At 45.4% G+C, this 15342-nt stretch overlaps 1 protein-coding gene and 1 long non-coding RNA gene across 2 annotated transcripts in view; one reads left to right on the top strand and one right to left on the bottom strand.

The window, feature by feature from the left end:
- JAM3 (junctional adhesion molecule 3) overlaps positions 1-10806 on the bottom strand; it is an 83297-nt gene extending 72491 nt beyond the window's left edge. Inside the window, exon 1 of the mRNA XM_077894239.1 lies at positions 10654-10806. Coding sequence (XP_077750365.1) covers positions 10654-10729 — 76 coding nt within the window. The 5' untranslated portion in view covers positions 10730-10806. The remainder of the gene's footprint in view (positions 1-10653) is intronic.
- Positions 10807-10820: 14 nt separating this feature from the next.
- Positions 10821-14765, top strand: LOC144311560 (uncharacterized). The gene is made up of 3 exons (XR_013377173.1): positions 10821-11109; positions 12690-12766; positions 13371-14765. It is a non-coding gene; the product is annotated as an uncharacterized LOC144311560 (long non-coding RNA).
- Positions 14766-15342: the final 577 nt, after the last annotated feature.

Here is a 15342-nt window from a genome sequence, read left to right as displayed (position 1 = left end):
CACAAAAAACCTGAGGCTCTGAAAGATTAATGTTCCCAACCTCTTAGAGTTCAAACCAAGCTTACCTGGCTCTAATACACTTCTACACTTTCAGAAGAGAAAGAGATTTCTATAAACTAGGTTTTCAAAGCTTTCTAATGCACTTTTAATTAACAAATTAATTCAACTAATCAGTTAAAAATTCTCTTAAATTCCCATAAAATCACTTTGGATGTGAAACTTATATAGCTAAAGTGAGTCATCTAATACAGGGAATGAAATGTGGATGTTCTGCTGGTGGTGTGAAAGGGATGGTGTTTAAATTACTTTCAAATGATTTGGACTAAAACCAATATTATCTCCCCAAGGTCCAAAAACGAATCACATGCAATGCTGGGAAATGAATCCAGAATGCCTAACACCCACGATGCTGTGCTCCTTCCTTCACCCAGAAAAGTATCTGAAAGGCTACAAACAATGGAGCCTTCCCAAGATGCAGTGGGTGGTTTTCTTCCTCACAGTACATGGTTTGAGCTTTTCAGAGAACCAGCATTTTATTCTGTAGGAATTTGGATCTCAGATTCAGATTCTAGCTATAAAGCTTAAGGTTACTTCTACATTTTGCCCCTGAATGTCTTTACCTTCACCTTCACCAGTTGTCTGTCTAGTGCAGAACAGCTGTAACTCTCCAAATTTTACGTTTCTGTATCTTCAATGATAGGTGGTTGCTTCTCAGAGAATCCAATCCAAGACAGAGATAATAGTTGTACAATTCAGTATATCTTTAAAATAACATACCCCTCAGGATGCTTGGGTGGCTCAATCAGTTAAGCATCCCACTTTGGTTAGGCTCAGGTCATGATCTCATGGGTAGTGGGATCAAGCCCTGTACCAGGCTCCACACTCAGCAGAGAGTCTGCTTGAAGATTCTCTCCCTCTGCACCTCCCCTCAACTTGCTCATGGACTCTCTCACTCTCTAAAATAAATGTCAAAAATAATAATAATAATAATAATAATAATAATAATAATACAACCCCATCTTCAAAGGAGTGATGCTTAGCAAGAACCATGCAATCTCTTCCTTCAAATATATCACAACCTGTATGGGGGTATATGTGCTCTGAAAAAACATAGTCAATACTTTTATATTTGAAACTGAAAACAAAAGAAATTACCTTCACCATTTGGGTATTAAAGAAAGGTACGTGAGGGGCGCCTGGGTGGTGTCTAACTCTTGGTTTGGCTCAGGTCATGATCTCAGGGTCGTGAGATCAAGCCTGCATCAGGCTTCATGCTCAATGCAGAGTCTGCTTGAGATTGAGTCTCCCTCTACCCCTCCTGCTTGTGCACATGCTCTTTTACTCTCTAAAAAATAAGTAAATCGTTTAAGAAAATTAAAAAATAAAGAAATATATGTGGCTCTTACAGTAATTAGGGGAAATGGGTTAAATAAAAGCTGAGATTCCAGTTTCCAACAGTATAGTGGATTAGATACTCCAAAAGGCCTTTTCACTCCAACAAAGTCCTATGTAAACCATAGTTTTTAATACATCTCTGGGCTCCCAGAAAGTGAGGGAATCTTTAAAAGGGCAAATAAAATAGCTATGGGTTGAAACCAGAAAGATGGGTGGGGATGTGACTCTGAAAGCAAATGTTCACTTTTAACACCTCAGTAGAGAGACTGTGCCCTTGGGTCAGCAGGAAGGCAGAGAAGTTGAGCCTGAGATTTTCAAATAATCCCAGGGACCCTCCAAGTGGTTAAGCCATCCCAGGTGGTCACTGCCTGGTGGAAGCATGCTCTCTCACAAAAAGCATCTTCAAGTCAGATACCGCACCAATTACGATCAATCAACTATCAGCTTATGAGTAAAGAGCAACAAACCATCATAAGAATCATAAGAAACAATATTAAATTTAGATCTCCAAGAACTTCAGACATTTGAAGTATCAGATAAAAAATATAAAACAGCTATGCATGAAATGTTTTTTAAAAAGGACTTTAAGGGGCAGCCCCGGTGGCGTAGCGGTTTAGCGCTGCCTGCAGCCCAGGGCCTGATCCTGGAGACTCTAGGATCGAGTCCCACAGCAGGCTCCCTACATGGAGCCTGCTTCTCCCTCTGCCTGTGTCTCTGCCTCTCTCTCTGTGTCTCTCATGAATAAATAAATAAAATCTTAAAAAATAAATAAATAAAAAGGACTCTTAAAAAAATGAACAAGCAAAAGGGATCAGATTATAAAAAGAACCCATTTCAGAAATGAGCAAATCAATTGGCTTAAAAAAATCTTTATGTACTGGTTAAATAACAGATTACACAGCTGAAAAAAGAGAAAGCTATAAAGCATAGCATGGAGGGAAAAATATGAAATTATGACAGAAAGGTTAACAGTCTTAGAAGAGAGGATGACTGAATACATATTGAATCAGAGTCCCAGAAGGAAAGAATTAAGGAAACAGAAGGTAGACAGTATTTTAACAGATAATACATGAGAATTCTCAGGAAAAGACCTAAAGTCAAAAAATAATAATAATAATAATAATAATAAAAAAATTAAAGACCTAAAGTCAGACATACACAAAGTATAACAAATTAATAAGGAAAATAGCTAAAAAGAAATCCATCCTAGACACACTGTAGTAACATTTCAGATTACCAAAGACAAAGAAAAAAATCTTTAAAGTAGCTGGAGAGAAAAGAGGCAACCTAGAAAAGGCTAAGGATATGACTAAGTGCAGACCTCACAACAGTAATAATGGAAACCAGAAAGCATCTGTGTTACATATTCCAGGCTCTAAGATAAAGTAATGGGTGTCTGGGTGGCTCAGGGTTGAGCTTCTGCCTTTGGCTCAGGTCGTGACCCCAGGGTCCCAGATGGAATCCCACACTGGGCTCCCCGCATGGAGCCTGCTTCTCCCTCTGCGTATATCTCTGCCGCTCTCTGTGTCTCTCATGAATAAATAAATTTTTAAAAATCTTAAAAAAAATAAGTCATAGAAACTGTCAACCAAAAATGATACCTCCAGCAAATCTATATTTCAAGGACAAAATAAATTGTTAGATATGCGTAAAAGTGAATTGAAGATCAAGACCCACCTGAAGGAAGTGACCTTGAACTTCCTAACCAACCCTCCCTTTCCAATCTTCTTGAATATCAGACTAATACTTCTAAAATCATTTTATCACCTCCCTGCTTCAAACTGCCACATGAATTTCTAGAACCTACGTGATAAAGTCCAAATTTCTTTGCCTGGCATTGAAAGCACTTTACAATCTAGTTACCCTCCAATGTTCTTTACAATAGATGATCCGGGGCCTCAATTTACTAACTGTAAACTTAGGCTGGTAACTAACCTGCCTGAGCCTCAGATTCATCATCAGCAAAATGAAACCTATAAAAACTGATTTCTGAGATCAATTAAAATAGCCCAGGTAAAGCTATCAGCACAGTGCCTGGCACAGCTTTCAATAAATGGTAGGTGGTATTATTTCTCATTATAACTCATGTAAAATACAACATATGCATTCCCAAAGTCAATTATGACTTTGTTCATAATATTTCCTTCACTACTGGCCCTCAACGTCTCCACTCCCCCAAATCTGCACTAGCTAAATCAAAATTATCCTTAAAAGTCCAGCTCCTGCTTGAAATTCTCCCCTACCAGGGCAGGTAAGTGCTCTCACTTCTAAACACATAAAATATTTTACCCAGGGCAGCCCTGGTGGCCCAGCGGTTTAGCGCCACCTGCAGCCCAGGGCATGATCCTGGAGACCTGGGATCGAGTCCCACATCAGGCTCCCTGCATGGAGCAGCTTCTCCCTCTGCCTGCCTCTCTCTCTCTCTCTCTCTCTCTCTCATGAATAAATAAATAAATAAAATATTTTAAAAATAAAATAAATTAAAATATTTTACCCAAATGCTACTATGTTCACTATCAAAACTGTATGTTTCTTGGTCTGGAGAAGTATTCATCTTAGACTTCCCTGATTTGCTCGTGAAAAGCTTCACAGCCGTGAAAACAGAGACTGCCAAATAAATATGGATTGGCTGGTTAAGTTCCAGCACCCTGACAGAGATACTTTAGAGGAAAACCATGGCAAGGGGGGGAAAAAACAAACCATGCAGCTGTCTTATGATTTGCTGCATTCTTTGTAACCCTCCAGACAGCTGCACCTCATTCTAAAGACATTATATATTTTCCTTAGAGAAAGACATCAAATAAGGAAGTCCATGGCAGGAAGAAGTGATAAGGGTGCATGTGCTGACAGCTCACTTCAGGAAACATCTTTCAGAGTCTATTTTCCAAGGAAGTCAATTTGACCTGGTGTTCCTCTCATCCAAGACAAAGAAAACAGTACTCCAGAAGTTGCCCAGCTGGCACAAGGGAGGTGTTCAATAAATGCCGGCTGACTCTGAACAGCGGACCAGAGCAAGTACTCGGATCATTTTGTTTGTTCAAAAAAAGGGGGAGAGAGGCAAATTTTCTCATCAGCTCTCTTTCAGTTTCCAAGTTAACCATTTGCTGAGGATGCCACAGCTGGCTCCCCAACCCAAAAGCCAGTGACAGCCATCTCCCAAATGCGTCACAAAGAATGCATGATCAAACAACTGAATCCAGTTGGCCCCTCTTTCATCCACTGTGGCTGACTTTAACCAAGGAGCACAAGCAACATGCTATCACATTGAACTAAACAAAGTTTTTCCATTTTAGAAGTTTTTTGTTTGTTTGTTTTTTGTTGTTTTTTTTTTATTTATGATAGTCAAACAGAGAGACCTCGGGGTCCAACATCTCATCTGAGAGAGAGAGAGAGAGGAGCAGAGACATAGGCAGAGGGAGAAGCAGGCTCCATGCACCAGGAGCCCGACGTGGGATTCGATCCCGGGTCTCCAGGAATGCGCCCTGGGCCAAAGGCAGGCGCCAAACCGCTGTGCCACCCAGGGATCCCAAGTTTTTCCATTTTAAAAGAAAATCTTGGGGTGCCTGGGTGGCTCAGTCCATTAAGCGTCTGCCTTCGGCTGGGGTCATGATCCCAGGGTCCTGGGATTGAGCCCTATGCCAGGCTCCCCGCTCAGCAGACAGTCTGCTTCTCCCTCTCACTCTGCCCATCCCATGCCATGCTCTTGCCCTCTCCTCTCTCTCTCAAATAAATAAAATCTTTTTTAAAAAAATAAAACCTTGACTAGTGCCAAATTTAAAATTCTACTATTTCATCTATGAGAGGCCAACACAAAATGCAATTTTTTTCATTATATAAAAAAAACTTCATTAAAGAAAACTTTTAACTTCATTAAAGGACAGAAGAATCAGCCAGAAAAAGAGAAGAGTAGAAAACAATCAGCCATGAGAATCACCACTCAAAAACAGCACTTATCAACATTTTGGTTCATTATATTCCAGAGGTTTTTTTTTTTTCCCCTAAGCACAGGATAAGTTTTGCAAGACTGTGATCATATGTATATGCTAGCCCTATCTGCAGCTCCCAACATTTAAGTTTACGATAAGCATTTCCCCACTTTTTTTCCCTTAACCTTGTATAAGTGCATAGATGGTAAAGATTTTTAATTAAACCAAGAAATACCATTTGTTTTCTTTCATAGAAACCACTGTAGTAAAAACAGAATTTCCAAAAGTTCCTGCAGCCACTAGAGCTAAGATACATAAAAAAAAAATGCCTAGACACAGAGGAAGTTTTTAAGATAACTGACTTGCAAGTGACAAAAAGAATATTTACCATCGTTGTATCTGGAAAGATACAAAAGAAATTAAATTCAGCCTCTGTTCCCAGTGAATTTTTAATATCATTGAGAGGATAACACGTATTTACACCCAGTCACTGAAACCCAATGTAATTCAGCATACAACTGCCCTGGCTCTTCTGGAGCTGGGGATACCTTATTCCCTTCTGTACCCATGGCACAAACAATAGTGCCTGGCATATTATAGATACTCAAACGACTGCTGTACTAAACTGAACTACAAACTAAGAGCTGTGCTTATATGGAAATAGGAGGGGTCACTGCGAGCTAGGTCAGGTTAGGCGGTAGCAGCATGAATACAGCAGAATGTTGGCAATAATTTACAGAGAGAAAGCTGAACCACAGAAGCTTTAGGATTCTGTGAAAATGAAAGATAACATAAGAAAAACTGTTTATGGGCAGCCTTAATTTATTAAACAGTTTGAGGTTTCTACACAATCAGCACTGAAACCCCTGCTGGACACACACTAACTACTCACGGGGAAAACTAATGCATACCATATAATAGACACCACCTAAAAACAAAGAAAACACACCAACACAAAATACTACAGCATTCCCTTATATCAGAAACAAAGGCTAATTCTCGAGAAGCTTTCTGTTTGTCATGACAAGTGGCAAAGAGGCAGTAAATGAAGGCCTTAGATCTCCATATACAGTCCCACAGCGGATACTGTCCTTGCTAAACTAGGTGTAAAAGAATGTGCTTACCAAAACTTTCTCTCAGGATCTCTTTATACCCCAGTGAAGCTATTTGCATATATGGTTAGCATTCAGAGGGCAGAGAAAGAAGAAATCTGTGAAATCTGTATTCAACCCTAACAGTGTCACACTCACACCACCTGATTCCAAACATAACTTAAAAAGGAGAATCCAACTTCATGACTAGAGTCTCATTCAACAGACTCTATACATCCTAACTTTATTCACATAGTTTCTTTTCTTTTACCGCACTTGTGCTTTGAAAAAAATCCAAAGAATTTGTGGAGAAGGAATCTGCTAATACCACATCTCTAACAGCTGCTAGTATATCCAGATATACTAAATCCATAGCTCCTTCCATTACATTATACGTGCTTAATTACAAGTCTGGTTTCTTTCAAAGAAACCGTTCTGAGTCTCCCCTACCGGGCTTCCTTAAGACCAAGCTACAGAGACCTTAGGGGCTGGGGGTAGAATAATTTTGTCTGGATGTAATACTGCAATTACTTATGACTAAGGATCTCTAATAGCTATCCATTCAATCTCCGCAGCCTGAAGCACTCAGGAAGAAATGTCTATCAACAAGTCATTGGGGAATGAACAGCTGATTTGAGGCACTGCAGGCTGCAGGGCAGGTGTTCTTTGTTTTTCTGAACACGAACACACGAACACACACACGCCTGATAGAAATTATATCTGCCACATAACTTAAAAGGAATTAAAACCATATAAAATAAGTCATTCTAAAAAATGTTTTAGGATCATTTTCAAAAATCTTCCGGGAAATTTCAATTTCCAGATTTTGCTAAACTTCAGCACACAAGTTGTCTTATCCCAAGAATATAAACTGTTACGGTTTTAATTCTAAATGAAGCCCTTCTCTCTAGGACATCAAAAGATTTGGAAACCAAAAAGTAATTACTACATAATCATTCAAAAAAAGACACGTTGTGTAACATCTGTAAGACTGAATTGCACCTGTCACCAACATAACAAAAGAATATTTTATATGCAAACCACACAGCTCTGAACATTTAATAATTTGTTAAACTGGCGCCTAACAAGAAATCCACTGTCAAATGCACTAACACAGGCAACCAGAAATTAGATTAACACAAATAGTTCAAGATTTCTAAATTTAAAATGCATGGGCTTATCACCCTGAGCAAGTTACGGAATCTCTCCGTTCTTCTGTTTCTTCATCCACAAAATGCGCAAAATAATAGTAGCAACCCGAGTTGTTATCAACATGAAACGAATATATATTAAATTGTTATAACAGAGCCCGGCAAAGGCTAATAAAGAATGTAATAAATCAGGAAGAAATGTATTTAAATGACAATGCTGAAGAAGAGCAGTAATTGTAGTAATTGAAAAGAATTACAAAAACAAGAGAGACACAACTGTCCTGACCCATGGAAGAAAAAAGTTTTCAAGGTATTACAGTATGTTTAAAATACACACAAAATAAGAGGAAAAGTGCTCCCTACTAAAAAAAAAAAAGATAGCTGCATCCCTTCAGAATGATTGTCATCAGTCCTACTTTGCAAAATTTTATTCTTCCTCCTGTGCTCTGCGGGTAAATCCCAGCCGTTAATATCAAGAAAGCTACAAAACCTGCACTTCCAGGAAAGCAAACTAGAGTTAAGGGTATGTGAGGTCCTTAGCATCTTCTAATTTTATTAACAAGCCACCAAGCTGAAATTCATTCCTAAATAGAATTGCCAAATGCGTCTGCAATAAAAACTGCAAACTTTCCTGTGAACAGAACTTTTCAACAATAGGGAGTTGTTCCAGTCTGTGAATAGGACAGTGTCAGTGTGACCAACAAAGCCGGGAGCTGGACATTCCTGACACCCTTGTCCCCTGGCTAGCCTTTGATCATTTCTCTCCCTCAACCACATGTTTCTGGAAATCACTTTCAGGCAAAGTAGATGGACAACATCTATACCCTGAAACCTACCCCTCATCATAAAGCATGTTTCCATGGCTCCTCAGACTCGCACTTTTTATCTATCACGGATAGGAACATTCCACAAGAATGAACATCAAACACAGGAGTGCTTTGTTTTCCTAGTCTGTCCACCCCCACTCCCAAACAGTCACTTCGTGCTTTAATTTGTATATTCTGGAAAACATCATGGGATGACAAGGGCAACTGAGCCAAACACTAACATGACCTCAGAGCTGAAAAGAGCTCGTGTGGCCACCTGTGGATGTCCACTCAGGGAGCAAGGGGTGCTTTAGGCAAAGGTGAGTCTTTACCACTTGCAGTCTTGGAAAGGGGACCTGACTTAGGTCTCAGTTGTCTTACCTGGAAGTGGGTTAATAACTCCGCACACAGTTGGGTCAGCACCAAGGGAGCTCAGGACTTCCAAGCACCCAGAGGACAGTCCTGTTCACTAAACACCATCTCCAGTCCTCTGCCCAACGTTTCCTGGACAACAAACCCCAGGGCCTTACCGACGGGTGGGGGGACACAAACCGCCCGTTACCGTTGTGACCTGATCGAATGGGCCCAGATGCTCTTTCGGGGTGCGGGTCTGCCGGGTCTCCTAGGCCTGGCTGTTGACACATAGGGCACCTGCCTGACACCCAGGCCATTTTATTTCCCCGGAAGTAAAGCTGGGTTTGCCCGATTCAGTTCCTTTGTTTACAGCAGGAGAGAAATTAACAAGCACATCTCCTAAGGCTGCAACCGGGTGAGCTCCCCCCGCACCTCGGGAGGCCGCTCACTCACCCGGAGGGACACCCGGGCTTGGAGGTCCTGCTCCCCGCACCTCGGGAGGCTCCTCACCCACCCGGAGGACGCCGGGCCTGGGGGTCGTGCCCCCCTGCACCTCAGGAGGCCCCTCACCTATGGGGAGGATGCCCAGGCCTCGGGGTCGTGCCCCTGCACCTCGGGAGGCCACTCACCTACCAAGAGGACACCTGGGCCTCGGGGTCGTGCCCCCTGCACTCCGAGGCCGCTCACCCACAGGGAGGACACCCAGGCTTGGAGGTCCTGTTCCCCGCACCTCGGGAGGCCCCTCACCCACAGGGAGATGCCCAGGCCTCCCGCCGTGCCCCTGCACCTCGGGAGGCTGCTCACCTACCGGGAGGACACCTGGGCCTCGGGGTCGTGCCCCCTGCACTCCAGGAGGCCGCTCACCCACGGGGAGGGCACCCAGGCTTGGAGGTCCTGTTCCCCGCACCTCGGGAGGCCCCTCACCCACGGGGAGATGCCCAGGCCTCCCGCCGTGCCCCTGCACCTCGGGAGGCTGCTCACCTACCGGGAGGACACCTGGGTCTCGGGGTCGTGCCCCCTGCACCTCGGGAGGCCCCTCACCCATGGGGAGGACACCCAGGCCTCGGGGTCGTGACCCCCACACCTCGGGAGGCCCCTCACTGACCACTGCTGACCCAGGCGCCCGTCTGCAGAGTCTTCTAGCAAGTTCGGACCTCACGCCTCCGCTGCGGAGGTCTGTCGGTGCAGAGAGCGGTGCCCTCCGCTCGGCGGGCCCCCCGTGCCCCGGCCACCGACCCCCCAGCACCGACTCAGTCCCCCTACAGCACCGACCCGCTGACCCCCGCCCTGCACCGACCCGGTCCCCCTACAGCACCGACCCGGTCCCCCCCTGCACCCACCCGCTGACCCCCGCCCTGCACCGACCCGGTGCCTCCACCCCCCCCCCCCCCCCCCGCACCGACCGGTCCCCCGCCCTGCACCGACCCGCTGCCCTCCCCCTGCACCGACCCGCTGCCCTCCCCCCTGCACCGACCCGCTGCCCCCCCCTGCACGGACCCGCTGTCCCCCCCCCCCCGCACCGACCCGCTTCCCTCCCCCCCCCGCACCGACCCGCTGCCCTCCCCCCCGCACCGACCCGCTGCCCTCCCCCCTGCACCGACCCGCTGCCCTCCCCCCCGCACCGACCCGCTGCCCTCCCCCCTGCACCGAGCCGCTGCCCTCCCCCCCGCACCGACCCGCTTCCCTCCCCCCCGCACCGACCCGCTGCCCTCCCCCCTGCACCGACCCGCTGCCCTCCCCCCTGCACCGACCCGCTTCCCTCCCCCCCGCACCGACCCGCTGCCCTCCCCCCTGCACCGACCCGCTGCCCTCCCCCCCGCACCGACCCGCTGCCCCCCCCGCCCCCCGCCGCCCCTCCGGCCGAGCCCCCGCCCTGCCCGCGCCGGGACCGCTGTCCCGCCCGGCCCCCGGGCAGCACTCGCGCACTCACCCCTGAGCAGCAGCAGGAGGACGAGGCCGGGCAGCCGCGCGCGGAGCCAACCCGCCGGCCGCCGCCTGAGCGCCATGTCGCGGGAGCTGAGGGGCCGCGGGCTCGCCGCGCAGCTGGGCTCCCCGCGCGCATGCGCCCTGCCCGCCCGGGCCCCGGCGACCCGCCCCCGGTCTCCATAGCGACCACGGCCCGGCGCAGCCGTCGCCAAGGTGACAAAGGAAGCTGAACTCTGGTTGCTATGGACGCGGGGATGCTCTGGAGCGGCGCCCAAGCGGTCCCATTCAAAGAGCTGGACGCGAGGAGGTAAAGAAGCTCCTTCAAGGCTGCGGCGGGCGCATTTCCGGAGCTGGAAGACGAAGCCGGCACCGCAGCTCAAGAAGGGAGCCCGGGTAAAACCTGGAAATGAAGAGTCTCCTCACAAACAGGGATACCATCTAACTCCTTGTCTGTGAAGCGGTATTGCCTGCACGTCGTTTGAGGCCCTGATTCCAAATGGGATGGGAGGAAAACGCGCTATTTAAAAACATAAGCTACAAATTGAACTCCAATAAAATTTTTTTAAAAAAATAAGACATAAGCTATTTAAATCTGTTTAAAACATAAGCCAGACGTATAATATGTAATATATAAAAGTGATGTCTTTCTAAAATACACATAATCCATAGTTTCTATAGTAGATCAAAAACAGGGTGATATGTATCCATAGTTCATTCTGAAGAAAAGCAGGATATCTTTGCTCTGATTTCTGAATATTGGAAAATGGTAAGGCTACGGTAGAAAATGGAGCAGAATCTTATGAAGACAAGCAGACATGATGAAGGATAAAATGTACTGAAAATTGGACCTAAGGATGTAAGAAGTTCTATGTGCCCCTTAATACTGTGAAAGATTATTGAAATAGCTTGTATTATACCTAACGTAGAAAATACACCCCTAATGCTCCAGGAAACAACAAGGTAAAAACAGAATTTTGAGTATAGTTGTCAGTAAAATATACCAGAGTTTCCAACAACTAATATTTTTTTAAACTTTAAGGACTTCATTTTTCATCCATCACTCTACATTTTTTAGTATTTAGTATTTTTAGGTTTTACAAAGTAGAACAGTGCATCTCTGTGTATAATTTACATAGCTACCAAATTATGAATGCCAAGAAACGTGAAATAGATTGAGGTTGTTGCCAGGGATATGCTTCAACTGCCATCACTTTATGATCTACTTTATAAATCTTTATAATTGCTCAAAACTTTGCAAGTGTGAATTAATTACATTCTCAAAATCTCATAAAGACAGAATAAAAATTTTAAAACAACTCAACAGCTTATTATGATTTTATTTGCCTTCCCTTTCTTAACCCTTCTTTCTGTTCCAGTTCATCATAGTCCAGTCACAAGTAAAAGTATGTGAAAATTATATTATAGCAGGAGTCTTTCTCCCTTCATCAAACACAATAAACAGGAATTAAAAAGAGGAAAATTCTTCTTAGGCCCACTGACTTTTTTCCTTTTGCTTTCTCTTTTCTCTGTCATTCTCTTTAGTTCCTGGGTATACAGCCAGGTTTATTTGCCTAAATGAAAGAATGATTTTGGTTACCCGAGAAATATGGGGTGTCCAACTGTGGACAGTTTTCAGAAACTAGTGCCTCTTTTCTCCTACTGGATGTCTTGTGTTTGCATTGTGACATGGTTCTATCTGTTAAATTGTCTTCTCTGTTAGGGAATCTTTTTTTTTAAGATTATTCATTTATTTACTTACTTGCTTATTCATGAGAGACACAGAGAGGCAGAGACACAGGCAGAGGAAGAAGCAGGCTCCATGCAGGAGCCGGACGCGGGACTCGATCCCAGGTCCCCAGGATCACACCCTGGGCTGAAGGCGGCACTAAACCACTGAGCCACCCCGGCTGCCCTAGGGAATCTTTTCAAACTCAGAACAAGGCCACAGAGAATGGCTCTGTGAATATTCTATATGGAACAGAGGTTCCTATGAGAGCGGATGCAAGTGCTTCATTGTAAAACATTGATTTTCCTCCACAGATGGAGTCTGCATGTCATGGCCAGTGGTTGAGACACAATCCTGGAATGGAGCCTCACTAGTGATGCACCAGGATGTGGTAGGATGCATTTGGCTGTCAAATGATCTGCTTCTCCATATGATTTAATTGTTCCCAGGGGAGCTCTGGCCCTGTTCGGAAGGGAATTAGAGTTGTGGAAGCATCCAATGAGTGGAGCTGTGGAGTCTATGCTTCTATCACCACATTTTCGAACCAAATGTGCTTATTTCTAATATGTGACTTACTAAGGAGAGATACATTTCTTAAAAGACCTCAGGGAACTAAATGTGTGTGTGCTAAACTTGAGTGAAAGCATTTACAAGACGGTTCAATACTAATGTAAAGTGTAAATCAAGTAGCAAAGAGTAGGGTTTTCCTGTGAGCATCACCCCTGAACAGACTGGAGAGGTCCCGGAAGCAGCAATTACAGGAGGGGAAATATAAGCTCTGGAGACTGATGGACAGTGATTCAAATTCTAGGTTTTTGTAACCTTGGGAAAGTTATTTAATTTCTCTCAGCTTTGGCTTCCTTGTCTGTAAAATAGGGACAATACCCACCTCAAGTGGTCATTGTGAAAATTATGTGAAATAAAGGTCTAGAACATGCTAAGTGCTCAATAGATGTACCCCCTTTGTCATCTGCACCCCTTTCCTTTCCTACTAGTTTGGCTCAGATTGGGCCAAATGACTACGATATTCCCGAAGAGTCTTCATAAAGAAAAGGACGGTCAGCCTGTAGGTGGGTCACAGAGAATGAGAAGCAGAGAGGAAGTTTTACATCAATGTGTGTTTGTTCTCTCGGTGGATTATATTCTTAAAAAGCGACATGACTCTGGCTTCTGTACCTTCAGTGTGCCATTATACACCTGAATAACCACCCGAAGTCAACCTTCACAGCAAGAGAGAAGTGAGATCCATTGACTGTGGGGAATCTCTGACCCTAGAGTTCTTCCGTGAAAGCATGCTTTTTCAGGGCTTATCAAAGATTCTGCTGCTCCATCTCACCTCCATTCAAGTTTCCTCTTCCTTGAAATATTTCCAACTCTGTTCACTCACATTTTCTCCCAACTATCAAACCCTGCTCCTTCTCTTCTGAGTATTTCTTCAATTTCATTTAAATAGGAGGATATCCACCCCTCTCCCTATCTAAGGGAAGTAGGGAACAAACCCACCATCCCCTCTAACTAGATGTGCTGCTCATGCTGTATAAGGAAGGGAAGTTGTACAGTTCAATTTATTTGCGTGGTCGTCTCCTTTGTAGTGGTTCAGTTAAGGAAGGTCATATTAATGCCAAAGTTTGGGCTTAAAGTGTTTTCTTAGAGAGAGACTTTTATAAGAAGCTGTTTAGCAGCCCTTTCGAATTTACCCAAAGGAGGCTGGGTGTGCTAGAGTGCGTTAGTCCGTGTTTGTGTGTGGTGTGTATTTAAGTAAGGGGATCGTGCATGCCATGGGTGGAAGAAGGAGTCACTCACCTGTGCTAGGGGAGGAGTTAGAGCGTCCCACCACCAGCAGCCAGGGTCTTTTTACTCACCAGGACACCCGAAAGTGCAACACAACAACCAGCACTGAAAGGATGATGTCATTGCCGCAGTGGAAGCCTGACCCAGGGCTTGCTGTTCCTAGGCTGAGGGCCCTGAGACCCAAGTTCCCCTGTTAGGGCGCCTGCCCCATTTCCTTCTTGGAGGAAGCAGAGAAGCAGGGCTTGCCTGGATGCTTCCACCAGACACCAGGGAAAAGGGGTTAGGGACAGCTCACGAGCAACACTCCCCAGACCACCTTCAGGAAGGACACCTGTGATGAGATAGAATAAACCAGCTCTTTCCTCCACTTGACCTGACGAATATTTCCACTGGCCTGGGGCAAAGATGGGAAACCTTCCTCATTCGCGCTTCAGGACCGGGGACACGGATGAGCACGAGCACAGAGGGCACACGTGCTATCAGAAGGACCCAGAACCAGGCTGAGGAGCAGACTCAGGAGCAGGGGTGGGGCGGCTGCTAGTACTGGGCAGACTGCGTGTCTGCAGCTCTGCAGCCCAAGCTGTGTGCCTCCAGGATGCTCCAACTACTTTGTTTACAGATTGGGGATATTTTTATCCCAACCTCTAATTAGAGGTAATTTTCTCTTCATACAAATTGTGCCATCGAGTGTTTACTTCCTGGCAGCACCAAAGAGAAGCCAGGGCCTCTGCTATCTCCCTCTTATGCGCAGGGAATCTTATGCTTCCATCGGAGTCCCTTCCAGGGTCAATTCCCTACTGCAGTTTGGGGAAGAGGCAAGTTCTTCCTGATGGTCTTGGGCCCAGGGGCTTGGCCTTGTAACTTGTACTGTCCGGGGGGGTTCCTGGGAGGCTCAGCGGTTGAGCACCTGCCTTTGGCTCTGGACATGATCCGGGGCTGGGGATCAAGTCCCTCATCAGGCTCCCTGCATGGAGCCTGCTTCTCCCCCTGCCTGTGTCTCTGCCTCTCTCTCTCTCTCTCTCTCTCTCTGTGTCTCATGAATAAATAAATGAATTTTTTTTTTTAAATTTGTACTGCTTGTTTCTTTCAGGGATGGAAGGATATTTTTGTGCCTGTCATTGTAGACTTTCTGGGACATTGTAGATATCCTGTTCTAGGACTGGAAATAGTGGGCAT

The sequence above is a fragment of the Canis aureus genome, chromosome 3, assembly GCF_053574225.1.
Source record: "Canis aureus isolate CA01 chromosome 3, VMU_Caureus_v.1.0, whole genome shotgun sequence".
In the NCBI taxonomy this organism is placed as follows: domain Eukaryota; kingdom Metazoa; phylum Chordata; class Mammalia; order Carnivora; family Canidae; genus Canis; species Canis aureus.
This window is presented reverse-complemented; position numbering and strand designations above follow the sequence as displayed.